The sequence below is a fragment of the Pan troglodytes genome, chromosome 4 (assembly GCF_028858775.2).
Source record: "Pan troglodytes isolate AG18354 chromosome 4, NHGRI_mPanTro3-v2.0_pri, whole genome shotgun sequence".
NCBI lineage: Eukaryota > Metazoa > Chordata > Mammalia > Primates > Hominidae > Pan > Pan troglodytes.
In genome coordinates this window covers 177,325,181-177,352,128 of record NC_072402.2, presented here as the reverse complement: position 1 = coordinate 177,352,128, position 26,948 = coordinate 177,325,181, and the positions used below count along the sequence as shown (strand labels likewise).

Here is a 26,948-nt window from a genome sequence, read left to right as displayed (position 1 = left end):
TGTCAGGCAGTGATAAGGGCTGTGGGTAGAAATAAAGCAGGATGAGGGGATCAGGAGTGCCAGGGGAAAGAAGGGGGCTCCATTTTCTCTCTGTTGCTCATGGGCAACCTCTCTGATCAGGCAGCACTGGAGGAGAAACTCGAAAGAAGCAGGGGAACTAGCCATAGCCTGTCTGGGGCAGGGTGTTGGAGGCAGAGAGCACAGCAAGCTGGGAGACAGGATTGGACGTGGCACGGGCTTCTGGGACCAGGGCTTAGGAGACTGACCAGGTGTAGGAGGTGAGACCAGAGAGGTGGCAGAAGGCCAAGTCACCGAAAGCCCGTAGGCCCTGTGAGTGCTGCAGCTTTGACTTCAGGTGAGAGGGGAAGCCAGTGGAGAGTCATGACCAGAGGAGGGCACGACCTGTTTACGTGTTAATGGGGTTACTGTGGCCGTCCATGTTGACAGTGGATTAGAGGTGCCCCGTCTAGTACAGCAGCCGCGTGTGGCCATGGAGCGCTGGAAATCCAGCGGGTCCCAATGGAAATGTGCTGTGAGTGTTCAGATCACTGTACACGGGTTTTGGAGACTTCATATGAAAAGAAAAACGTAAAATACCTCCATCTTTTTTTTTGGGGGGGGGGACAGAGTCTTGCTCTGTCACCTAGGCTGGAGTGCAGTGGGGCAGTCTTGGCTCACTGCATCCTCTGCCTCCCAGGTTCAAGTGATTCTCCTGCCTCAGCCTCCCGAGTAGCTGGGATTACAGGCGTCCACCACCACGCCCGGCTTATTTTGTATTTTTAGTAGAGACGGGTTTTTGCCATGTTGGCCAGTCTGGTCTTGAACTCCTGACCTCAGGCGATCCACCTGCCTCAGCCTCCCAAAGTGCTGGGATTACAGGGGTGAGCCACCGTGCCTGGCCACTCCATCATTTTTTAATTGATTCCTGTTGAAATGCGAGTATTTTGGATATATTGGATTAAGTCAAATATATTGTTAAAATTAATCTCAATAATTTACTTTAGGACTTTACAATGTGGCTACTAGAAAATTTACAATTACATTTGTGGCTCTCATCATCTTTCTTGGGCAGTGCTGGACTAGAGAGTGGCAAGAATAGAAGCAAGGAGGCCGGCTGGAGCCCATCACAGAAGCAGGGGCACAAGATGATGGAGTCGAGCATCAAGGGTAGGAACAGTGTAGGTGTAAGAAGGGGTCAGATTCAGGAGACGCTATTGTGATAAAATACACATAACAACATTTACCATTAAGTACATTGACATTGCTATGCCATCACCACCATCCATCCACAGAACTTTTTCAGTTTTGCAAAACTGAAACTCTGAACCCATTAAACAGTAACTCCTCAGCCCCCACTCCCCCAGCCCCTGGCAAGCACCATGCTACTTTTTTGACTTGAATTGAACTATTCTAGGTAATGCACATAAGTGGAAGCATATAGTATTTTCCCTTTTGTGCCTGGCTTATTTCATTCAGCGTGATGTCCTCCAGGTTCATCCCTGTTGTAGCGTGCTCAAGATTTCTTTTTTAAGGCTGAATCATATGCCATTGTATGGATAAGCCACATTTTGTTCACCGTTGAAACTTGGACTGCTTCCGCCTCATGGCTATTATGAGTAACACTGCTGTGAACATGGGTGTACAGATGTCTGTTTGAATCTTTACTTTCAGTTCTTTTGGGGACATACCCTGGAGTGGAATTGCTGGATTGTATAGCAGTTCTATTTTTAATATTTCAAGGAACCTCCGTGCTATGCTCTATGCACCAACTGTGCACCACAGTTGGAGGCCAGACCACCAACTGTGCACCACAGTTGGAGGCCAGACCACCAACTGTGCACCACAGTTGGAGGCCAGACCACCAACTGTGGCATGACTCTGTGCAGACACAGAGCCAGTAGCTGTGCTGAGGCAATGGCGGGAAGGAAGAGGGGCTCTGATAGTCCTAAGAGCCAAGGAATCCAGAAGTCACCAGAATACCCCTCACAAGAGACTACTCAGCAAATGGAAACCTCAACAAGTGAATCTGAGAGACAGCCAGTGAAATTGGGAACCGATTTCTCAGGCTCCAGTTTATAGAGGAGGCTTTTTTTTATTAATGGAAGCACAAAATCCTGCTTTATTTTTACCCACAGCCTTATCGCTGCCTGACGTATTATACGGCTGAGGAAAGATCGAGAATGTGAGGGAAACCCATGCCCTTAACAAAAACTTCTCTTCCGAAAGACAAGAGCTCACCCCAAGAAAAAAAGGACTGGGATTGAACAGAGCAGGAACACTTGGGGTAAAGGAGAAAAGCTTTAGATACAAGAAAGAGGTGGCCAATCCCAGAAAGTACAGGAGCAAGGGCTACACAGACCGACCACAGCAGGGGAAAGGCCTCTCCAGCTGTGGAGTTCAGAAAGCTACTCTGACCCACAACTGCCCGTACATAGAACATCCTGCTGAAAGAACAGGAAAAGATGCTGATCACACCCTGTACAAAGATATTGCGGGGAGAAAGTGAACCAGATAACCTCCCACAGATAATGAAAGCACACCAGAAAAACATTCCTCCAGGCAGATGAAAACTGTGTCCTGATGTTTCTGAGTGATCTCAAAGGAATTAGAAAAATGACAGAAACTACTAAAGAATGGTATAAATTAAAAATGTTTAAAAAGCTCAGGTTAAAAGTGACTAGTCAAAAGAAAAATATGAAGAGAGTTGACAGGACTCAGGAGGAAATAAGAAAAAAAACCCAGATATTTCTGAAATGAAAATCAGGAACACAAGAATGAAAATACATTAAGGTAAATAAGGAAGAGATAGGAGAAAAATGGAGTCAGAGGAGACTCAAACAAATAGAGAAGAAGTTGTCCAGAGAAGGGATAAAGAAGTTAGGCAAAGAAGATCAAACTTACATATAATCGTAGTGCCATCCCACACCCTTCCCAGAAAAAAGCAGTGGAATAACAGGTAATAGAAACTGTGATTCAGGAAAACTGATAAAATAAGCTTGAACTTGTATAGTGGAAGGACACATTGAATGTCTAGAAAAATCAACACAAAATAGTCGATATTGACATAAAATCTCATAAAACTGTTCAATTTTAAAGATTAAAAAATTATTCCAGGCTGGGCACAGTGGCTCACACCTGTAATCCCAGCACTTTGGGAGGCTGAAGCAGGCAGATCACTTGAGGCCAGAAGTTCAAAACCAGCCTGGCCAACATGGTGAAACTCTGTCTCTACTAAAAATACAAAACTAAGCTAGGTGTAGTGGCACATGCCTGGAATCACAGCTACTTGGGAGGCTGAGGCACAAGAATCACTTGAACCCAGGAGGTAGGAGAGGGAGGTTGCAGTGGGCCACGATCCTGAGAGATTCCTCCTCAAGAGAGGTATCAGACTTTGTGATACAGTAACAACATTTTAGAGTAACTTTTTGGTGGGGGTTGGGGAGGGTGTCTCCTGGAGTGCAGTGGCACAATCTCGGCTCACTGCAACCTCTGCCTCCCAGGTTCAAGCAATCTTGTGCCTCAGGCCCGTGAGTAGCTGGGACTACGTGTATGTGCCACCATGCCTGGCTAATTTTTGTATTTTTTGTAGAGATGGGGTTGAGATTTCACTATGTTGGCCAGACTGATCTCGAGCTCCTGACCTAGGGTGATCCACCTGCCTCAGCCTCCCAGAGTGCTGAGATTATACAGAGTAACATTTTTAAGATATACAGTAAAAGAAGCTGTGACCCAGGGATTTTATACCCAGCCAAATTGACCTTCAGGTATAAAGACCATAGGCTGTAAAGAACATGCAGAGGAGTTCAGGGGCTCTCTCAGCTTCTGTGGAGTCTGCTGGAGAACAGACTCCAGATAACCAAGGAGTGATGGAAGCAGCTTGGGCCTAAGGACTGGTGGTAGCATTGATTATATTTAGCTGTGGAATTAAGGTTAGATAGTAGGAATAGAGGTGGCAGTATATAAATGTTATAGTCTCTGATGATGGAGACATAGTACAATCAAAACCTGAGATTAGGGAGGTATATGAGGCTGGGCGTGATGGCTCATGCCTGTAATCCCAACACTTTGGGAGGCCGAGGCAGGCGGGTCACCTGAAGTTGGGAGTTTGAGACCAGCCTGGCCAACATGGTGAAACCTCGTCTCTATTAAAAATACAAAAATTAGCCGGGCATGGTGGCACACACCTGTAATCCCAGCTACTTGGGAGCCTGAGGCAGGAGAATTGCCTGAGCCCAGGAGGCAGAGGTTGCAGTGAGCTGAGATCACACCTCTGTACTCCTGCCTGGGTGACAGAGCAAGACTCCATCTCAAAAAAAAAAAAAAAAAAAAGGGAAGGTATATGGAAAGATATGGAAAGTAGAATAAGCTCACTGATTGCCTTATTAATTAAAAATATATCCTTTTGATCAGATGTTGGCAGAGAGGGAGGAAAGTGGGAAGAAAAGGCCTGCTAGCTAATTTCAATATTGCTTGTAGTAGGGAATTGACATCTTAAAAAGAGAGGACTAAGGAAACTATATAATGATATTAGCATAAAATGTTACAGTATAAATATACACTTTCTAACAGGGAAAAAAAACTTGAAAGGGGGAAAGGAGACAGTGAGATTAAGCATCTCTTTCAAGAAATTTTGTATAAAGGTCAACAGAGTAACGGAGGTAACTTCTGGGAGGGCTAGAATTTTAATGGAAGTTTAACATATATATCCAAAAGTAAACATACGGTGTACAACTGGATGAATCTTAGCAGAGGGAGCATAATAGGTGAACAGCACCCAGCCAGAGTGAGGGTGGGCTTTAGAGGAGTAACAGTGCAGTTCTGTGCTGGAGAGCGACTCCTGCAGAGAAGGCAGGGGATGGGGTCCAGGTGCAGGCAGGTGGGCGGGCAGGAGGGCACCCGTGGAGGGCTCGGATTGTTCCCTGTTCTCAGTTAAACAGGAAGAAGTGTGGTTCAGTGGGATGCAAGGATGGCAAGTGGTTTTGGAGGTTTATGTGAGGTGGTTACCTCGGGGAAGAGGGGAGGACTGGACTAGGAATACATAAGATCCCAGGCAGCTCTGAGCACCCACCTGAGGCCAGTAAGCCCGAATGTAAGGTGGGACTTGAGCCAAGCTTCTGCCAAAAGCTGCCTGGTCCCTGAGCTTGGTGCCGCGCTTGCCGCCTCGCCAGGAGCACACGTCGGCTGCACGCCACACACCCGGCGGTCTGGCCCCTTCCCTGGCCAGGAGCACACGTCTCCTGCACGCCACACACCCAGCGGTGTGGCTCCTTCCCTGGCACTGAGATGTGTGATCCTCCAAGGCACCTCACAGCCTGCGAGCCCGTGTGTGTCCTAGTCGGTCCCTCTGGGGGAGCTCAGGTGGGAAGCAGGATCTCCAGGCAGGGAGTCAGTCTGCATTGGGGCCGTGCCCACTGGATTCAGGCAGCTTGTCGTCAACATTTGTTTAAGTGGACCCAAAATCCATTTCTAACATCACAGGGGCCAGAGGGGTAGACTGTGGGTGTGAACCTAGCAGAGTTCTCTCTTTTTTTTTTCCTTTTTCCTTTTATATTAATAACAACTTTATTGAGGTAAAATTGATACGCAATACACTGTACATATTTAAGGAATACAATTTGGTACGTTTTAACATGTATACGCCCATGAAGCCATCACCATAGTCAAGATCAGGGTTCTCTCAAAAAAACACAGAATGTGAAGTGTTTTAGGAGGGCGCGCAGCACCCTGGCAGCTGCCCCAGCCCTGGATGGAGTGGGACCGTGGCCACGGGACCAGAGCCAGTGGGAGGGTGTGAGGGGTAGAGAGCCCAGCTCAGGCCAGAGCCCACCATGGGGAATCGACCACCTGCCCAGCCAAGAAGTTCAGGCAGTCAGCTGGCCCTGGTCGAGCTGGGCTCTCCCCCACTGGACTTTGCTTTCTGCCAACACAGCATCACTCTCAGGCCCGTGTGGCACCATGATGGCAGCAGCAGGCCTTGCATGCTCCCTGGGTTATCCCAACACTCCTGCAGAAGGGCCACTCATTTCCTTGGTAGCAACCGGGTGACGCAGTCGCCCTAAACCCACCCTGAGCCCAGCCCAACATCACAGGCCATCACCCAGCCCTCTGTGCAGCCCAGGAAGCATGGGCCCGAGGGTGGGCAGGGGTGTGCCTCCACGTTAGGATAGGGCCTCTCCTGTCCTTTGCACTGACCCCCCTCAGAAAAGGGCCCCACAGGGTGAGCCCAGAACCCGCTCCCTGAGACTGACTCGCTGGTGAGAGTGGGTTTAATTACTGAGGACTCGGTGTCCAGCAGCCAGAGAGGAGCTGAGGGCGGAGCTGCAGCCACAGCCTCCTGCCCAGCCAGACAGGCTCTTCGTGCACCGTTTGCCCCCGTGGCCCTTCTTGCACCGGGCCCTGATCCAGCTCTGGATGGACGGGCGCATCAGAGGCCACCTGGCAGCACAGTTGTTAGGGCGTCCCCTTCCCTGTTTTATTTTCTAGTCTTCCCCAGCTCCTCAGGAGGTGTCGGAGCAGCCCGCCAGCCCAGCCTCTCCCCTCAGCAGCCGCCAGAGCTTCTGTGCGCAGGAGGCGCCAACCGCATCCCAGGGCCTGCTCAAGCTCTTCCAGAAAAACTCGCCCATGGAGGACCTTGGAGCCAAGGGGGTGAGCCCTGAGCGCCGGCACTCCAGCCTCCGTCAAGAGCGGAGCCCTCAGGAGGAAAGCTGGAGCCAGTCCTGGGCCTGGGCCTTCCCTCAGGGCCCTGGGCTGACCACTGGGCAGTGCCCACCCAGGCTGCACCCCGGCAGCGTGAGACGGAGCAGGCACTCTCTGGGGGGCTCCGCTGACCTGCTCAGTGTGCTGTTTGCCACGGACTCCAGGCCTCTGAAGGGAAGGGCCCTCCCGCTGAGGAGCTGGTCTCCTGAGCCTTGGGAGGTGTGGCTCAGCGCGGCCTGGTCTTTCCTGGGAATTGTGAGGAAGGCCACACTTGCTGGCCAGCACTGTCTGGAGTGTTCACGAGGCTTTCGCGGTGGCCTAGGCCTCGGCACTCAGATGCGCTTCGGCCCCCAGGCTCCCTGATGCGCTTTTCCCTCAGGCCAAGGAGAAGATGAAAGAGGAGTCATGGCACATCCACTTCTTCGAGTACGGGCGTGGCGTGTGCATGTACCGCACAGCCAAGACACGGGCACTGGTCCTGAAGGGCATCCCTGAGAGCCTCCGGGGAGAGCTGTGGCTCCTCTTCTCCGGTGAGTGGGGTGCAGCCACCCCCAGCCTCAGCTCAGCCAGTCAGTCCCCAAGCTCTCCCCGTGTGAGCTCGTCTGTCCTGAGCCGGCCTGGAGTTGGCCAGGCAGGAGCTCCCAGCTCTTTCACACAGCCGGGAGCCGGGCTCTGGGCTCTGGGCTCTGGCCCGGGACCCAACCAGAAGGAGCGTCTCGAGGGACAGAGGCTGGGGAATGGGCACTCTGCTGGCCGGGTGGTGCCCTCCCACCCACAGTGGGAGGGAAACAGGTCCCCTAGAGGCCTCCTTTCCTTGGGACAGGCTCTGACAGCATTCACACCCGTGGTTGCTGGAAGAGGCAAGTCAGCCACTTGAACTTTTGGGTAGAGCAACCTCCCCAGGAGCACAAGGGAAACCTTGCCTCGCAGCCTGTGCTTGACCCCAAGTCCCACCTCTCCTCTGTGGGGCACCCTGTGTCTCCAACCTGCCCTGTTACTGCCCCCAAAGTACCAGAAGAAGGACAGAGACAGCTGGCACCCGTGTCTCCCCAGGGGCCTGGAATGAGATGGTGACTCACCCCGGGTACTATGCTGAGCTGGTGGAGAAGTCCACCGGGAAGTACAGCCTGGCCACAGAGGAGATCGAGCGAGACCTGCACCGCTCCATGCCCGAGCACCCTGCCTTCCAGAACGAGCTCGGGATTGCTGCCCTCCGGCGGGTGCTGACTGCCTATGCCTTCCGAAACCCCACCATCGGCTACTGCCAGGTAAGGGGCCTGACAGGGGCCCAGAGACAGCATCTGCCACCAGAGGTTCACAGGAGCAGGTCCCTGTGGTTCCAGGCCTCTGTGGTGACCCTGCCTTGTGTCCCAAGGAAGGAGCCCAGCAGAAAAAGATGTAATTTTAAAACAGTATTAATTGCTCATCGCATCCCCATGCCGAGTAGAAGTTGTCGTCTTTGTACTTTTGTCTGAGTCCCAGCAGCATTTGATTGTTGTATGTGTTTGGTGAAACGGGCACATACAGAACATAAAGTTTCCCATCTTCACTGTTTTTAAGCGTGCAGCTCAGTGCTTTAAGCACATTCACACTGTTGTACGCCCGTCACCGCCATCCATCCCCAGACCTCTCTTCATCTTGCAAAACCACAGCTCTGTGCCCATTAAACATGCCCCGATCACCATTAGCAACCACTGTTCTACTTTCCATTGCTATGAATTTGACGACTGTGTCTCATATAAGTGAAATAATACAGTATTTGCCTTACTGTGCCTGGCTTATTTCACTTAGCAAGATATCCTCAAGGGTCATCCATGTCATATGAATGTGTCAGAATTTCTTTCTCAGGCTCCATCATATTACATAGACCACATTTTCTTTTCTTTTCTTTTCTTTTTTTTTTTTTTTTTTGAGATAGAATCGCACTCTTGTTTCCCAGGCTGGAGTGCAGTGGTGCAATCTCAGCTCACTGCAACCTCTACCACCCAGGTTCAAGCGATTCTCCTGCCTCAGCCTCTTGAGTAGCTGGGATTACAGGCATGTGCCACCACGCCCAGTTAATGTTTTGTATTTTTAGTAGAGACGGGGTCTCGCCATGTTGGCTAGGCTGGTCTTGAACTCCTGACGTCAGGTAATCCACCTGCCTTGGCCTCTTAAAGTGCTGGGATTACAGGCGTGAGCCACTGTGCCTGGCCAGTATTTCTATTTTTAATTTATTTTAAATTATTATTATTATTATTTTTAGAGACGGGGTCTTGCTATGTTGTCCAGGCTGGTCTCAAGCTCCTTGGACCAGGGGATCTTCCCGCCTCAGCCTCCCAGGGCATGTACCACCACACCCAGCTAATTTTTTTTTTTTAGACATGGGGTCTCACTGTCTTGCCCAGACTGGCCTCAAACTCCTAGGCTCAAGTGATCTTTCTGCCTCAGCCTCTCAAAGTGCTGGGATTATAGGCGTGAGCCACCAGCCACCATTCCTGGGCTTTTTTTTTTTTTTTGAGACAGGATCTCCTTCTGTTGCCCACACTGGATCTCAGTGGCATGATCATGGCTCACTGCAGCCTCCACCTACTGGGCTCAATCGATCCTCCCACTTCAGCCTCCTGGGTAGCTGGAACTACAGGTACACACCACCACGCCCAGTTACTTTTTGTATTTTTTATAGAGACGGGGTCTCACTGTGTGGCCCAGGCTGGTCTTGAACTCCTGGGCTCAAGTGATCCGACCTCCTCAGCCTCCTAAAGTGCTGGGATTACAAAGCGTGAGCTACTGTGGCCTATTTTTAAGTTTCTGAGGAACTCCATACTTCCACCCCAGCAGCTGCACCATTTTATATCCCCACCAGCAGTTCACAAGGGTTTCGATTTCTCCACATCCTCATCAACACTTGCTATATTCTGTTGTTGTTAGAGTGATGGGCATGAGGGTATCTAATTGTACTTTAGGTTAGCATTTCTCGCAGCTTTTGATTGTAAATCTAGGCATTTTCCTGGCCAAGTCGTATGGCTTTCTGTTTGCCTTAAAGGTCTTGTTAGCAGCTAGGGCTGTGTGTGGTCCTAGTTGTGCACCGAGTGGGTGGCCTTGGTGTGGGGCTCTGGCCTTGTGGCTCACCTCCACATCAGCTTGGTCATAATCCCACCTCCAACACCCAACACCACTCCGCAGAAGTGTGATGTGTTGATGTTCACCTTCTCTGGTTTCCCAGTGCCTTCTGACCCAGTTTGAAGGAGTTGGCAGACTCTGTTCCATCAGTTTCCTACAAATTGCCTTTTGACATTTCCCAGAGTTGGGTAGGGGCAGTTTCTCATTACCGGATGCCCAGCCCTCCTGAAGAGGCAGATTTGCTTGTAGGAGGAGGCCATTAATCTTCACCACGAGAACCTGAAAAATAATAAAAATAACAACAACAAAAAGAAGATCATGTGGGCCCTTGCAGGGAGGGGTGGCCGGGAGGGGTGGCCGGGAGGGGTGGGGAGAGGCAATTTTCTTTGCTGGCCAGCAGCGCAAGCCTTCCCCGCCTGTCTCTGTGCCCGGCAGGCAATGAACATCGTGACCTCGGTGCTCCTGCTCTATGGCAGTGAGGAGGAGGCCTTCTGGCTGCTGGTGGCCCTGTGCGAGCGCATGCTGCCTGACTACTACAACACCAGGGTGGTGGGTGAGTGTCCCCGGGTGCCGCCTCGCCCGGGTCTCCAGGTGCCTGCTGGTTCCATGAGGGTGGCAGCCCTTCCCAGGCCAAGCTCCAGGCTTCACGTGGGTTCCCTAGGAGTTAGAGGGTAGTATTACACATTCGGTGGTTTATGAAAGTCCCCTCAGAGCCTAAATTCCTATCCATCTAACTTCCTGTCAACTTTTTGATGATGGAAAATTTCAAACATCAAAACTAGAGAGTATATATCCCCCATGTAACCTGATGCTCAACTTTACTGAACTCATATCCAGTGAAATCTGTTATTAAGTGGAAATGGACTTGCAAGAGTGTTTAATTAGGTTCATATTTAAGCATGTTATCCTGTCCTTCCCCTGCTGTCTGGTGTTTGGAGTTACTGCTCTTGGGGTCCTTCAGAGCTGCATCTATTCACAATCATCAGGATGGGACAGAGTCACTGAGGGCGCTGTTTACCTCTCATGCCTTACGGAGAAATCAGTATTTCCCCAAAATAAAATTCAAGTGTAGTAGAAGAAATAGTTATTTCGCCCAGTGGTTTGGGAGCTCTAGAGAGACTTGAAGGGTTTTTTCGTCCTTGTTTTCTCCCAGCACTCCAAGTCTCCCTCAGCCCTCACTGCACAGCTGGCAGGGCTGGAGTGGCCAGGGCTCGTACGCTGCAGGCGAGGGCCCACCCAGGCCACAGGGTGGGCTCACCATCAGCCTCGCTCATCCTGCCCGCAGGAGCCCTGGTGGACCAAGGCATCTTCGAAGAGCTCACGAGAGACTTCCTGCCGCAGCTCTCGGAGAAGATGCAGGACCTGGGGGTGATCTCCAGCATCTCGCTGTCCTGGTTCCTGACCCTCTTCCTCAGCGTCATGCCCTTCGAGAGCGCCGTGGTCATCGTCGACTGCTTTTTCTATGAGGGCATCAAGGTGATCCTGCAGGTGGCCCTGGCCATCCTGGACGCCAACATGGAGCAGCTGCTGGGCTGCAGCGACGAGGGCGAGGCCATGACCATGCTGGGCAGGTGACATGCCGGGTTCCTTCTCCTGCCGGGGGCTCACAGCAGAACCCCTCACCAGCCCTGGGCACTGTCCAGTCAGCCTGAAGTGACTGTGCCCACCAGGTGCCAGGCTGCAGCTGGACCCGGGGGGGCTCTGGGGTCAGGAGGCGGCTCCTTTCTAGTGGGAGATGAAGCAGCGCTCAGTGATAGGTGCCAGGAGGAGTAAAGCAGGCACTGCGGGCAGAGCATGCTGGCTGGAGGGCCACCGCTCAGATGTGGGGTTGGAGATGCTTCCCCTGAGGGCAAACCAGAGCCAAGATCCAGTGACCACAATTCCAGTTGGTGGCACAGCTGGGCATTTCATGTCCACCAGGTGGTCCCGGTCATACCTCTCCAAGCTCAGCTGCATTGCAGCCCCCATGCCCTGGAGGGAGCAGGCCTGCCCTGGGCCCGCTGGAACAGCTGGATGAGCTGATGTCCCACTAGTCACGCCAAATGTCCAGGGTCATCCCAGCCCCTCCACCCCCTCCTTAGTTCCCACATCCCATCTCTTGCAGATTCTGTCTGGGATCCAGCCCCTTCCCTTCAGCCTGCTGCCTCAGCCCAGGCCCACCATGCCCTTTCCCTGGGGTTCCCCTCTCAGTCTTTGACCTGCCTGCATCCCAGGACTCTGATCAGACCTGGCCCTGCCCCTTCCCTGGGTCCTCTGTACAAAGGCACTGTCTGAGCCTCCAGCCTGGCCTTCAAGCCCCGGCCCCTCCTGGCTACACTCTGCCCTGCCCTGAGCTCTGTGCAGTCCCACCCTCCTACATAGCGTATTTGTCCAGACTGGAATGCCCCCAGCCCCCAGGAACAGCCTGGGACTCTGCCACTTGCCCATGGCCAGGCCAGGTGCTGCCTGGGACTCTCTAGATCCAGCAGGGTTGTCACCTCCCTACTGTGGGCCTAAGTAGCTTTTGGTCCACACTGATGTTAAGATACTCAGCCTGTGGCCGGAGTCTGTGGCTGGTTTTCCTGCCACTTCCTACAACAGGCGGATAGGGCCTCCTCCAGAGCAGGGGTCTGACTGGGGATATGACCAGGGCTATGGGCATGGGGAGTCAGCTACCTCCTCCCACCTGAGTGTCAGGCTCAGCCCAGGGACCCAGAGAGGCCATGAACTCTGGCGGGGCTAGGTCAGCTGACGGAGGTAGGGCTCCATCCCCAGGACTGTGTCCCTAGAGAAGCTGATTCCCTGGGCTGCAGCAGGCCTCCCCACACCTGACTTTCTCCTGCGACTCAACCTTTGATCCCTGAATCTTCTTGGCCAGGGCGAGAAGGTCCCACCTCCCCAGGGCCCCGCCAAAGGGAGGAAGCTCGTCATCCTTCCAACTGGGTAGGGTCTGGGGTTATAAGGCGTTCCTGCCCAAGGGACCCCCCACTGACTAAGAAAACAGCCCAGCGTCCTCAGGGTTAGTGCTCAGGCCTTGTCGGGGGCACTGCCCTGTAGAGGGCTCCCCAACTTGCTGGGGGCGCTGCCAGGGCACACCTCTGCCCTCCTGCAGGGTGCCCAGTCCTCTGCACACTCCTTGTTAGGAGTCTGCGTAAAGATTGGGTCCCTCCGCATCACCGAGCTGTGGGAAGGAGGCTCCCTCTGCCTGGGCGTGGTCTGGACTGTTGTCCTCTGTCCTTTGTAGATACCTGGATAATGTGGTCAACAAGCAGAGTGTCTCTCCTCCTATCCCGCACCTCCGTGCCTTGCTGAGCAGCGGCGATGACCCCCCTGCAGAGGTGGACATCTTTGAGCTCCTGAAAGTGTCCTATGAGGTCAGCACCCAGTGGGGCCATTTTGGCCAGGCCGCTCCATCTGGCGTGTGGGTTGGGGTGGCTATGGGCAGGTGGTGGCCCTCTGCCCTGCAGTTGGCTTGATCTCACCAAGTCACCTCTCCCTATAGAAATTCAGCAGCCTGAGGGCCGAAGACATTGAGCAGATGCGGTTTAAACAGAGGCTGAAAGTGATCCAGTCCTTGGAGGACACGGCCAAGAGGAGTGTGGTATGGGTGCCAGCAGGGCTGGGCGGGGGCTGGGCTGGGGGGGCAGCAGTGCCTTCCCCACAGAGCAGGGTGGGTACAGGGCTCCACCGCACCCAGTCTCCTACACTGCTTTGGTATGTACATCATGGTAGGATTCATGGGACCGGGATCCAGGGGTGTAGGTGGGAATGTGGGGAGAGGTTCCAGTCACTTTTCTCTGCTGGTGGATGCGTCACCGGGAAGCTTCTCAGATGGCTCCCACCCTGAAAGCCACATGCCCAGCCCTCTGGGCCGAGCCCGCCCAGCCTGGCTTCCCATGTGTTCCCTGCCCCACTCCCAGGTAGCAACATGCTGCCACCCTCCACACACCCCAAATGGCATGTGTCTGCCACAAGTTGCTGTTCTCATCTCTAGAGGGGCCAGGCCCTCCCTGCCACCCTGTGCTGCAAGACCTGTTTGTGGTCTCTGCCCCCAAAGGCAGGGACTTCCTCCATTGTTTCCACATTCCCAGCCCTCCTGCAGGCTTGTAGGACACTGTAAGGACATTGGGTCGCAGCACCACAGACTGACTGCTTCGGCCAATTAAAGTACAGGAGCATTGGCTGGCAGGTTCTCGGCCTCCTTCCACAGAGCTGGCACTAGGGTCTCTGCAGGGATCCAGATGACGGGAGCCAAATGAGTATCCCTCACCCTGCGACCTCAGCTGCACGTTGAGGACAGAGGCACCCCCACGCCCATCCTGGGAAGGGGCCCGGAGTGTGAGAGAGAGGCTCCCCCAAGCCCATCCTGGGAAGGGGCCCGGAGTATGAGAGAGAGGCTCCCCCAAGCCCATCCTGGGAAGGGGCCTGTGAGAGAGAGGCTCCCCCATGCCCATCCTGGGAAGGGGCCCGGAGTGTGAGAGAGAGACTCCCCCACGCCCATCCTGGGAAGGGGCCCGGAGTGTGAGCTGAGTGGTAGGTGGGGGGCCAGGGATGGGCTGTGGGCCTCGCTCTCTCCTGAAGGGTCCGCCCTTGAGTGCTGGGCCACTGAGAGGGCGGTTCACACCCTTGCCCTTGTCTGCCGAGGATGCTCTCACAGAGTGCCGTACTTCTGTGCCAGGAGCTTGTGATCCAGCTATATACCCTGTTTCTCCTTCCTTCTAGGTCCGAGCTATACCTGTGGACATTGGTTTCTCCATTGAAGAGCTGGAGGACCTTTACATGGTGTTTAAGGTGACAGCTCAGAGCCAGGGCAGGACCCCTTCCTAGCTTCCTAGCTTCCTGCCAGAAAAGAAATGGATCTAAGAGTATCCTCTTAGAAGTAGATAGAAATAGGGAATAGAATAGAAAAAGAGAAACAGATCTAAGTGCATCCTCAGATGCAGTTGCCATGAACCTCCTGTGGTAGAATCGAACCCCTCTTGGAGTTTAGGCAGGACCTCTTAAATGGCAGCAAATCCATTCAAGTCATCTTACACAGAAGAGGGAATACATTGCCCCTGTAACTGAAAAGTCTAGCAATGCACAGCTTCAGGCATGGCTGGATCCAGGTGCTGAAATGTGCCATCAGGCTTCCCCACCTCTGATGTCCTCTGCACTGCTCTTCCTACACCGTGCCAGGACTGACATCACAGCTCCAGGGTCATACTCTCTTCTCAGTAATCCCAGTGCAAAGAGAATTTTTCTTTCCCTTGTGCTTTTAGCAAAAGACCCAGCCTTAATGGTTGGAATCTGCCTTTCTGTTGTTGTTGCCAGTTCCCGTCCACCTCTCCAGCTGCCTCAGGTTCCGTGCTCAAGGTGGCTGCTGCGCTGTGGCCCTAGCGTCACAACAGTTGAGCCAGCTCTGCCTGCCTCCTAGAGAGGTCATAGGAGCGAGAGCAAGCCTCAGGCCTCTTGTTTCCCTGGAGCCCTGCCAGGAAGGCTCAGCCCTTCTCTGGGGCCAGCAGACCAGCTCTGCCCCCTGCAGGCTGCCAAGGACTCTGTCTCTCAGCCAACCCTCTCCCCATCTGTTAACAAGGGGCTGATGATAACCTGAGAGCTTTCGGGAGGTGCTGCAGTGTCTGGCCAGTGCTTACCTCCCCAGGGCTCCGCAGGCTTGGACAGAGGGGGAGGGTGGACACACCACCAGCCTAGGGGTCCCCTCGACCCACAGGCTTAGCGGCTGGACCGTCTCACCAGACCGTGTCCCACAGGCCAAGCACCTGGCTAGCCAGTACTGGGGGTGCAGCCGCACAATGGCTGGCCGTCGGGACCCCAGCCTGCCCTACCTGGAGCAGTACCGGATTGATGCCAGCCAGTTCCGGGAACTCTTTGCCAGCCTGACACCCTGGGCCTGCGGCTCCCACACACCTCTGCTGGCAGGGCGCATGTTCAGGCTCCTGGGCGAAAACAAGGACTCGCTGATCAACTTCAAGGAGTTCGTGACGGGGATGAGTGAGTGCCTGCAGGGCCTACCAGGGGCTTGACCCTCCCTCACCCTTTCCCAGGAAGCCTCCAAATGCCAGCATCTCCTGTCTGTTCCCCCTGCAGCAAGTAGGGGGCAGCTTGAGCCCCTGGCCCTAGATACGGGAAGAACACTTTACCCACGGGAGCCGAGATGGGGTCCAGCAGGAGCCTTACCCGCTCCCCTCCCTCATGCAGTCTGGGGCTGCTAGAAGCTGGTCTGCCAGCCCCAGGGAAGGGCTGAGCCTTCCCAGCAGGACGCCAGGGAGACAGGAGATCTGGGACTCACCCTGTGACCTCTCCAGGAGGGAGTTGGGCAGCACAGGCTGTGAAGAGGGTCCTACTCGGACCCCCTGGAAGGGGCTCTGCAGCCATCTTGCCAGACCCAGCCCCCTCCCTGGCCTTCTCCACAGGCGGGATGTACCACGGGGACCTGACAGAGAAGCTCAAGGTGCTCTACAAGCTACACCTTCCCCCAGGTGAGAGCCTCCTGCCCACTCCCCAGCCAGGGTCTCCCACTTGTCCAGAAGTTCAGCCGCAGAGGACAGGCCTCTGTGAGACTGTGGGGCCTCGAGGGGGCACAGCAGCGTCGCAGGCTGGAGGTTCACATTGGAGGAGAGGGAGCGGGAGCTTGAGCACTTCACAGAGGTCTGAGAGCAGGGCCTTGGCCTGGGAAGGGACGTGGAGGAGAATCCCATGGGTGACCGGGCACTGCTGGGTACAGAACTCCCACCGAGGAGGCAGCTGGACCCAAAACCCACTAGGAGGGCCATGAGTGGAGCTTCAGGGCTGGAACCGAAACTGCTGCATTTATCTGTCAAGCTTCATAAGGGTTTATTCCCAGAGTTTCAGCTAGAGAATCCTGTCACATGGCCATGAGGAGGGGCCACTTCTCTCTGGCCTCTCGGTGCTGTAGCCTAGTGGGGCTGCACTGGCGACAGGCTGTCTGTGCAGGGGGGAGGGCTCAGCAGGAGTGGCTGCATGGACAGTGCTCCAAGGAGGGGTCATCTCCCTCATCACAGAAGGAAACAAAGGTGCAGGCAGGTGGAAATCCTGGGCCAGGCACTCTGCTGTGGCTGGACCTGCCCCAGGTCCCTGCTGTCGCTTTGCCATCTGAGGTTAGCAGCTGCCCTCAGAACCGACCCCGGGGATGTTTAGAATACTGGGGCTGAGCTTCACCCGAGGAGATTCTCACTTGATTGCCTGTGATGGGGCCCAGACCTGTGGTTTTTAAAGCTGGCAGGCCATTGCTCTGTGCCTCCAGAGCTGAAGGCTCTTGACACAGCTGTTCTCGTTTGTGGCTGGCTCACCAGAGAGGCCGTGGTAGGACAGACCCCACTGGGCCTGGTCCCAGGGTTGAGAGCATGCAGGGCTACCCTGAGACTCCTGAGCCTCCTCAGCCTGCCCTGCCCTGTCCTGTCCAGACACAGAGAACACTTGGGCTCTGGTGGGCTGTGGCCCATGCCCTGCTACACTCACCCAGGACCATGCGATCCGCAACCCTGGGTACTGCTTGGTGACCTCCAGCAAAGACTGCACTGAATGAGGCCGGCCAGCACGCACAACGCGGCCCGACCTCTGAGCTACCCAAAGGGAGAGCAGCAAGTTGCCTGTGCGTGGCTGGTTCCTGTGCGCCCATAGGAGCATGAAACGCCCCCAAAGGGCCCACTGGCCAGATGGTCACTGGGGCAGGCGGGCAGCTGCCATTCACTGGACTCCTAATTGTGTTGATTGGATTTTTACCTGGGACATGTATTTCCTTTTCAAACACAATGTCAAAGTCAGGAAAGCGGCTGGATGCAGTAGGAGGCCCAGGCGGGTGGATCACTTGAGGTCAGGAGTTGGAGACCAGCCTGGCCAACATGACGAAACCTGTCTCTACTAAAAATACAAAAATTAGCTGGGCGTGGTGGTGTGTGCTTGTAGTCCCAGCTACTTGGGAGGCTGAGGCGGGAGAATCACTTGAACCCGGTAGGTGGAGGTTGCAGTGAGCCGAGATCGTGCCATTGAACTCCAGCCTGGGCAACAAGAGCAAAACTCCAGGCTGGGTGCGGTGGCTCACGCCTGTAATCTCAGCACTTTGGGAGGCTGAGGCAGGAGAATCACTGTAGCCCGGTAGGCGGAGCTTGCAGTGAGCCGAGATCATGTGACTGCACTGCAGCATGGGTGATAAAGTGAGAGTCCATTAAAAAAAAAAAAAGCTGAGGAAAGTAACAAATAACCAGAACCAATCATCACCATCAAAACTATTACTGGGCACTGTCATGGGCAGGTGCTGGGACTGGCCAGGCTCGTGGGCAGGGAAAGCAAGGCTCTGCCCAGGGCTGGAGGGAACTTACTCTGAGAGGGTGTCCTTGTTTCCTCCTGCCCTCACTCTGCCTTCTCTCCAAGCACAGCTCTGAGCCCAGAGGAAGCCGAGTCAGCCCTGGAGGCGGCCCATTATTTCACAGAGGACAGCTCCTCAGAAGGTGAGCGGCCACTGGAACACCCGACATGCCCAGCCAGCACTCTGCAGCCACCGCCGCCTTCCTGTGGGGCTCGGGCAGTGGCCAGCAGTCCCACCTGGGCTCAGGGAGCAGGCCGCATGGGGTTCTCCCCAGGGGACCACGGGCTGGGCCCTGCCATGCTGGCGGGGGCTGGGGCCGCCCCCTGTGGATGTCCTCACTCCTGTTTCTCTTGTGTCTCTGTCTTCCTGGACCTTGGCTCCTCCCCACTCTGCCCCTCTGCCTCTCCTCTGCTGTCCCTTCCAGCATCTCCTCTGGCCTCAGATCTGGATCTTTTCCTGCCCTGGGAGGCTCAAGGTCAGTCCCTGGAAGGCAGGGGCGCCCCCTGTACCTCCTAACACTCTTCCTGTACTATCAGGAAGCCTGGAAGCTCTTTGTCCCAGGGACCTCTCTGGGACTTCATCCTCTGGGGCATAAGTTCTGAGAAGGACCCAGAAGCAAGCCACTCCTCTGCACTGCCTCCGTGTCTGCTGTAGGTGGGCGGTAAATAAGGCCCCCACACTAGGCGCCAAGCAGGCCCAGGGCAAGGCCTCCACAGCCACATGTTAGAGACATTCTGTCTTCCTGTGAGTAGGAAACAAATACAAAATGCTGTCATTGGAGCTTGTGAAAGACACAGTGTGGCTGAGTGGGGGCTGGAAAGAATAGTGGATGCTTTCCTAGGAAAAATCTTCATGTTCCACGTCACTTTTTTTGTTAAGGAAAAACACGCATGTTGAGTGCCTGTTAGAACTCATCCCTGTGCTAAGTTTAAAGCCTGTTGGGAGCATCTGATCCCAGGTGATGGGAGCATGCTAGGCCCTGGGCTTTGGCAGTCGAGCTGGTGACATGCAGCACAATTGCAAAACCGACCATAATGCCACCTGGTGGTTTCACGTGGGGGATAATGCACACCAAGGAACCAACTCAAAAGAGAACCAAAAATAGTGCGTACCAAGATGCCCATGGCAGTCCTGGTGACAGTGGCAGAGGCTGACTTGAGCTTGAGGACCTTGATTTCAAGGACAGAAACTACAGAAGCAGGTACACCTTCTGTTGTACATGGAACCAGCAGGCCACTCTAGGCTTGTCCCGCATGCTTCTGGGAGCGGCATGTTGGTGCAGAGCCCTGGCCTCAGACCACATGTGGCCCCCAGGAAGCAGGGCCTCCATTCCAGGGTGAGTTGCCTGAGCCCAGAGAGGTGTGCCCTTCACTGCCACCAGACAGCCAGCGAGAGCAGCTCAGAACTGGGGTGCTGCCAACCTGCCTGAGGTGCCCCCACCAGCCACACTGCCTTTGGGGAACAGCTCCAGGAGAGCTGGTCGGCTGCTTCTCTCCCCAGGTGCATGTTCCCACGCAGGGAGTATAGTGCGCGCCAGCTCCGGCAAATGTCCTCCCCGAAATGCTGCGCCAAGCACAGGAGCTGTGCACAGACAACCCCTCAGTAACAGGCACAGCAGGCGCGGGTGGAAGGGGTCATTAGGGTTCCCCTGAGTTCTAGCAGGAACATTCCCCAGAGTTCTAGCAGGAACTATAGAATTCGTTAGTCCTCAGACTGGTCTATAGCCCGCATCATTGTTCACGTCAAAACCAGCATGTTGAGACTTGTATTCATTTGAAAAAAGGAATTGAGGGTTTGGCGGCTTTTATTTTAACCTGACCAAGTGAGGGAATGCTCAGGCCCTTTTGCTCTGGTGCCATAGGGCGGGGCTGGGCGGGCCAGGCAGGAGGCGTGGCATGGGAGACCTGCTCCCCAGGGCCTGGCCTGGGGCTGGCTGTACAGAAACACAGACTACATCTCTCAAGGACCCCAGGAGCTTGCAGTCCCAACAGCAGAATGTTATTCATGTTCTTTTTATTTTTGCGTTTGTCCAGAAGCACTACCACAGGAAGAGCAAGAAGGAAGTGGAAGTGAGGAGAGAGGAGGTACAGGCCATTCTCTGCCGCTGTTCTTAGAGACCCCAGCGTCAAGGCACCCTTGCTTGCTGGTCTTTTCCCCAGTCACTGCCAGGGAGCCCCCTATCCCGGGAGATGGCGGATGCGTCCCCCGATCAGGGAGCAGGCCTCGGGATGCACAGGAGGCTCCACGCTCTCCACCAGCCCCACGGGCACCCAGCCAGCCCTCTTTTGCCAGCTTCTCTCCAGCTGCCCTGTGACTCCTCATCTGAGAGAAGACATTGTGGATCATTGTCATCAGCTTAGGTCCAACCACTGCAGCAATTTAGGGAAAACCTGTGGCGGTTCTGGGTTTTTTCCCCATGACCACCTTCCCAAACGCCAGGGTGTTTTATGATAGGGCCCCGGTAACTCCATGCCAGAAAACACCCAACTCTTCCTCTCCCTGCTGTCAGCCCACAGCCCTCTCACATGACAAAGATTAATCTCTTTCCTGCTAACCTGCAGAGGAGAAGGGGACCAGCTCTCCGGACTATCGGCACTACCTTCGAATGTGGGCCAAGGAGAAAGAGGCTCAGAAGGAGACGATTAAGGATCTTCCCAAGATGAACCAGGTAGGCTCCACTGGAGCCCAAAGTAGACATTTCTGGAGAGTTCTGACCAAGACTGGGCCCTAACATCACCGCACCTGCACTGCAGCATCTCCTGGTGGGTGGGAAGGCTCCTCCCTGCCTCTAGAGCCCGTTAGTCCTGGTTGCCAGTCAGCGATGATTCCAGAAAGATAAGAGGCCAGTTGCTCCAGGGCCTTGTACAGGGGCATGTTTCCAGATTGAGTGAGTGTCTGTGAACCAGGAGCCGGAGGCTTGTAGGCTACCTTTGACAAGATATGCGTTCCACACCCTGCACCCTCTCAGCCCTGCCCAGGGCTCTGCACACGCAGGCTCACATGCACCCTCCACACCCGCTCTTCATTCACTGGTCTCGCAGATCAGAAGCATGGTGTCTTGCCAAGGGTCTCAAAGCCAGAAAATGGGAGACCCCAGCTCCAAACTGCAAGCATTGAGCCAAAGGCAAGTCTGGAGCACCAGCCTGACCATGGCCCTCGGGCCAGACCCACGGCCTAGCTGTGCCCAGTAGGGGACCCTGCAATCTGACCACTCCCCCAGCAGGCCTGGAGGGTGGGCACCACGTGCGATGAGGATTCTTCCCATTCTTGGGCCAGGGGGCCTAGACGTGTGGCTTCAGGACCTAGCACCCACCCTCCCCAGCACCCCCCTCCCCAGGATCCCCCTCCCCAGCTGACCCAGGCTGTACTTTCCTCACCATCACCTTCTAAAGAGCTTCATTCAAGGGCTGAGTTGAGGCTGCTTCTGATTAAAACCAAAGGTGATTCTAAAACACAACGAAGTCCTTGTACTGACTGGATTTAGAGTCGTGGTAGAAATCCATCTCCCTGTGCCAACAGAATGGACCTAGAAACAGGGAGGCCCCAGGTCAGACCAGCACGCTCTGTGTGCCAAGAGAAAGGCAGCTGGAGGGGAAAGCCTTTTGAAGAGCTGTGTGGCCTCTCTGAGCCTGTGTCCTGATCTGTGAGATGGGACTGATGAGGCTCATGGAGATGATTAGCAAGACGGCAGCCAACATCCTTAGGCTGGCGCTTGTCATCAGTTTGGCTAATATGGACCCCGTCTGACTGGTCTTTTACCATCTCCCTGTTCTTCTGTTTTTCTCCCTAAAAGGAGCAGTTCATTGAGCTGTGCAAGACGCTTTACAACATGTTCAGTGAAGACCCCATGGAGCAGGACCTGTACCACGCCATCGCCACCGTGGCCAGCCTCCTGCTCCGCATCGGAGAGGTGGGGAAGAAGTTCTCAGCCCACACAGGCAGGAAGCCCAGGGACTGTGCCACTGAGGAGGACGAGCCACCAGCACCCGAACTGCATCAGGACACAGCCAGGGAGCTTCAGCCCCCAGCTGCAGGAGACCCCCAAGCCAAAGCAGGCGGAGACGCACACCTCGGAAAAGCCCCACAGGAGAGCCAGGTGGTGGTGGAGGGGGGCAGCGGCGAGGGACAGGGCTCACCCTCCCAGCTGCTGTCTGACGATGAAACCAAAGACGACATGTCCATGTCCTCATACTCGGTGGTCAGCACGGGCTCCCTGCAATGTGAAGACCTTGCAGACGACACGGTGCTGGTGGGCGGGGAGGCCTGCAGCCCCACAGCGCGCATCGGCGGCACCGTCGACACCGACTGGTGCATCTCCTTTGAGCAGATCCTGGCCTCCATCCTGACGGAGTCCGTGCTGGTGAACTTCTTTGAGAAGAGAGTGGACATTGGACTCAAGATCAAGGACCAAAAGAAAGTGGAGAGACAGTTCAGCACCGCCAGTGACCATGAGCAGCCTGGAGTTTCCGGCTGATGCCTGCAGCTGTGAGGCCTGGCCCGAGGTGTCATCAGTGGGGCTGGCCTCATCTCCTCCTGCCTTTCCTCCCTTATCAGTTTCTCTTTAAAGGTGTCCCCCTCATGCTCTCCCAGGAGCAGTGAGTTGTGAGTGGAAAGAAGGCTGGTGCAGACCCAGCTGCCTTAGACAGATTCCCTGGGCCTGCATCTCCTGGCGCCGGCTGCTTCTGGGCCCAGGAAGAGGCTGTGGCTCCCACCTTCCTTACACCTGGTGGGAGCCCGCCTCGCACCAGCTGCACCTGCCTAGCATTAGAGGCTCTCAGATCTGCCCTTGCTTACCTCATACCTCTGTGCCCCACACTGCGGCCAGGCCAGCCGAGTCCCTCCATCCGTGGATGCTTTCCTGCAGCTATGTGGTATGGGGGTCATTCCTGCCTCTTGGCACCAGGTTGGGGGGCATGTGCTTGTTGGGCACCAAAGTGATGGAACCCTCAGGTGCTCTCCGGGAGCCTGAACCTCCTGACTGAGGAACATGGGCAGAACATGTTTATTGCACAGAGTGGGCGCTGCGCACAGGCGTGGCTATACACGTGCTCTCAGCTCATCATCCTTTCCAGTAACTTTAAAAACACATCCCTCAGGTCCTGATATATTTCCTTGGATTCATTTCACTTGGCTAGAAATTACACTGTGCTCAATGCCTTAATAAATCCCTGAAAGAAATAAAACCCACTGTGTGCAATGCCTTGCTGTGGCCCCCAACCACTGCTTAGGCCTCCCAACTTCTCCCCAGGCCAAGTATGGGGCCCTGGCTGTGTTCTGGAAGTTCAAGACACTTAGTCCTCCACAGTGGGTGGAAGAGTGAAAGGCCTGCCAGGTCAGATGGAGACGCAGAACCTGCTGGTGCAAGCTGAGCAGGTCCTGACCAACCTGCATCAGGGGATGCCCTGAGCTCCACAGGTCTTCATGGGCAGGGGTTGTGGGTCCTGGTGAAGGAAGTGCATCCTCAGGCCTGGGCTGTAGCAAGCTGTCTGCCCTTGGGTTCAAGAACCAGACTGTGGAGCCAAAGGTGACCGCAGGGGGCCCCAGGGCTGAGCCACAAGGATACCCTCACTTTGCATGAGGAGCTGAAACTGACCAGTGTCCAGTGTTAGCCCCCACATGGGGCTGCTCTTGCTTCTACTAAAAGATACAGCAGTTACCCCCTTATCCACAGGGGATACAGTGGATATCTAAAACCAGACCCCCAGCGGATGTCTAAAACCACAGATAATAACAAACCTTATACATACTGTTTTTTCCTATGCATACATACCTGTGATTAAGTTTATGAATTAGGCACCTTAAGAGATTGACAACAATAACTAATAATAAAATGTAACGGTTATACTGTAATGAAAGTTGTAAATGTGGTCTGTCTCACAATATCTTCTTGTACTGTACTCATCTCTTTTCCAGGTGGCTGTTGACTCTGGGTAACTAAAGCTGCAGAAGGTGAAACTCAGAGGTACTATTGTATATCTCTGTGGCTGCTGTTTTTGTTTTAATTAAGTAGCTTTGTTTGTTTGTTTGTTTTTGAGACCAAGTCTTGCTCTGTTGCCCAGCATGGAGTGCAGTGGCGTGATCTCAGCTCACTGCAACCTCTGCCTCCTGGGTTCAAGCAATTCTTCTGCCTCAGCCTCCCAAGCAGCTGGGACTACAGGCGTGCGCCACCACGCCCAGCTAATTTTTCTATTTTTACTAGAGATGGGGTTTCACCATATTGTCCAGGCTGGTCTCAAACTCCTGACCTCGTGATCCACCCGCCTTGGCCTCCCAACGTGCTGGGATTACAGGCGTGAGCCACCATGCCCGGTCTGCTTGTTTGTTTGTTTTAGAGACAGACTGGAGTGCTGTGGCATGACCATAGCTCACGGCAGCCTCAAACTCTTGGCCTGAAGTAATCCTCCTGCCCCAGCCTCCCTAGTAGCTGGGACTACAGGCATGAACCAGCATGCCTGGCTTCAATTTCCTTTCTAGTATTTACACAAACTACCATAAAATAATTTCAAATGATTTATACCAAAAAGACCGTTGTTGGCCTTAATATAATTAAGATATAATAACCCCACATATTTGGCAATTTTAAGTCTTACACTGATTATATTCAGTTAGATTTGAATAACTTGGAATTTGGATAAATGGCTTTTTTTTCCCCATTTTTTGTCTTTACAGAGGTAAGATAAATGTTTTTAATATGTGGAAGTATAAGCTTGTGAATACACCAAAGAAATTAAACCAAAGAATAGGAAAGAGGAATCTGGCCTATTCACGTGATACAATGTACGAAAATGTACAACAGTACTTTAATCCATAAATCATTCAACCTGGGAAGATAACTGAAAATGTTTAACAACCAGAACAGTAACATTAAATAATATATAGATAATACAAATAAAAAATTTAAATTTTATAAGTAAACATGAATATTTTAAAACTGCTTACCAAGTAATATAAGTTGCATCAAACCACTCATCAAATCATTCTTATAATTTCCAAGAAAAAAAACTATATACATGAATTTTTAAAGGATTACAGGTTCATTGCCAAAAGGAGAAAAATATACAGAAAAGTAGAAAAACAATTTTTCCTAGTGCTACAGATTACTCAGTATTTTGGTGTTTATTCTGTATTTTTTTTCAGAGTTTAACTGATGTCATATATGAAATTTTTATTCTACTCTTTTCATTAAGCATAAAACATTTTTTGCAGATGCTTTCTGTTCTCAGCCACAGTAGCTCAAACGTAGAAATGAAGGAAAACCACTCAAATGAGAAACAGTATTCAGAGCTTGCTACAGCAAGGGAGTCAGCAACATCACCGGTGTGGGTAGGCGCAAGGACCCAGGGGGTGGAAAACGGGGAAGGCTCCAGGTGGTTCTGACTGCAGGCTGTTGGAAACTGGAGGTGAGCTAACAAGAAGCAGGATGTTTTCTGTGACTGGTTTGGGGAGCGCTTTCTTGGGTTGGTTCTGACATGGGGAGGGTGGTACAAAAAATAGGGGAGCAAGCAGTCCTGACCACGTCCTTCCCAAGCAGCCGACTGCCCGGTTACTGCAGAGGCTGCAGTCAGTTTATTGTCATTCGTTATCTGACCATTGTCTATTGGCATATTGTCTCTCAATTTTTTTTTCTAACTACTTACTGTACAAAAGTTGGAAAAAATTAAAAATTATCATTACCTACGACCTTAGCCACACACACACACACACACACACTCCAGAAAATAATGCCGGTGTCGCAGAAGTCAAACGATGTACTGTAATTCTGTAACCTTGCCTCTCCACAGCACGTTGTCACTTCAAACTCAGGTTCTTGCTGATGGAACTGCCTAAGAGTCCGTGCCGTTCTTCAGAACACTGATTTCCATTTCTTCCTAGTATTCTTCAGGGAACACTAGGGAATGAATAATAAATCACCTAGGTGAAGGGATTCCTTTCTTGGGGTAGCAGTATTGCCAGGTTGCTTTCCACGGTTTTGCATTTGACCGTTCTCCCAGCACCCTGTCAGAGGGGTAGCCCTCCCTGCACCCTTGTCAGGATTGGGTGTTTTCTTCAACGGGATGGTTTCTGCTGTTAAAAGCGAGTGTCGGCCGGGTGCAGTGGCTCACGTCTGTAATCCCAGTACTTTGGGAAGCCGAGGCGGGTAGATCACCTGAGGTCAGGAGTTCGAGACCAGCCTGGCCAACATGGAGAAACACCGTCTCTACTAAAAATACAAAAATTAGCTGGGCGTGGTGGCGGGCATCCGTAATCCCAGCTACTGGAGAGGCTGAGGCAGGAGAATCACGCCACTGCACTCCAGCCTGGGCGACACAGCGAGACTCTGTCTCCAAAAACAAAAAACAAAAAAAAAACACCTCGCTTTTTTTGTGATAGTCACTGTGTAAAAGTTGGAAAAAAAATTAAAATTACAACCCTAGACACCGAGGGTTGTACGGTGGGAGGTAATTTTAATATTTTTTGTATTTTATTTTCCAACGAGGTTACAACCCTAAGCCACGCAGGGTTGCGGCGTGAGCGTCGGGCTGCGGGGCCGCCTCCACCCTCCGTAGGGTGGGCCTGGGACGCTCCCGGGGCTGCAGGGGGACCGGCTTCGCGCTCGGCGGCCGCGCGCCTCCGCCGCCCTCTCCGGGAAGCGTGGGTGTGGTGAGCCCCTCCGTCTCCCCGTATTCCACCCCGGGCTCCGGTTCAAAGGCTAACTGTTCGCTGCTGCCTAAAAGCACGGCAGCGCAGGCCTGGCAGGGCGGCCCCTCAGCCCCGCTCCGCGTTGTGTCCAAGGACTGGTCAGCGGAGGCCCTGCCGTCTCAATTCCAGTCTCCCCAGGGCCGGAACCGCTGCCTTAGGAAGATGA

General features: G+C 53.6%; 1 protein-coding gene across 4 annotated transcripts in view; it reads left to right on the top strand.

Moving 5' to 3' along the window:
* Positions 1 to 23,953, top strand: part of TBC1D9B (TBC1 domain family member 9B) — a 45,886-nt gene extending 21,933 nt beyond the window's left edge. The window contains exons 8-22 of one of the 4 annotated variants that reach the window (XM_016954453.4): positions 6,484 to 6,645; positions 7,076 to 7,226; positions 7,750 to 7,964; positions 10,234 to 10,351; positions 11,084 to 11,369; positions 13,022 to 13,151; positions 13,280 to 13,378; positions 14,500 to 14,568; positions 15,528 to 15,768; positions 16,191 to 16,256; positions 18,174 to 18,245; positions 18,528 to 18,578; positions 20,137 to 20,187; positions 20,665 to 20,771; positions 21,897 to 23,953. In XM_016954453.4, the coding sequence (XP_016809942.4) occupies positions 6,484 to 6,645; positions 7,076 to 7,226; positions 7,750 to 7,964; positions 10,234 to 10,351; positions 11,084 to 11,369; positions 13,022 to 13,151; positions 13,280 to 13,378; positions 14,500 to 14,568; positions 15,528 to 15,768; positions 16,191 to 16,256; positions 18,174 to 18,245; positions 18,528 to 18,578; positions 20,137 to 20,187; positions 20,665 to 20,771; positions 21,897 to 22,577 (2,499 nt within the window). In that variant the 3' untranslated portion in view covers positions 22,578 to 23,953. Of the gene's footprint in view, positions 1 to 6,483; positions 6,646 to 7,075; positions 7,227 to 7,749; positions 7,965 to 10,233; positions 10,352 to 10,951; positions 11,370 to 13,021; positions 13,152 to 13,279; positions 13,379 to 14,499; positions 14,569 to 15,527; positions 15,769 to 16,190; positions 16,257 to 18,173; positions 18,246 to 18,527; positions 18,579 to 20,136; positions 20,188 to 20,664; positions 20,772 to 21,896 lie in introns of all 4 variants that reach the window. The other 3 variants (XM_054684854.2, XM_016954454.4, XM_054684855.2) reach the window with 3 other exon arrangements.
* Positions 23,954 to 26,948: the final 2,995 nt, after the last annotated feature.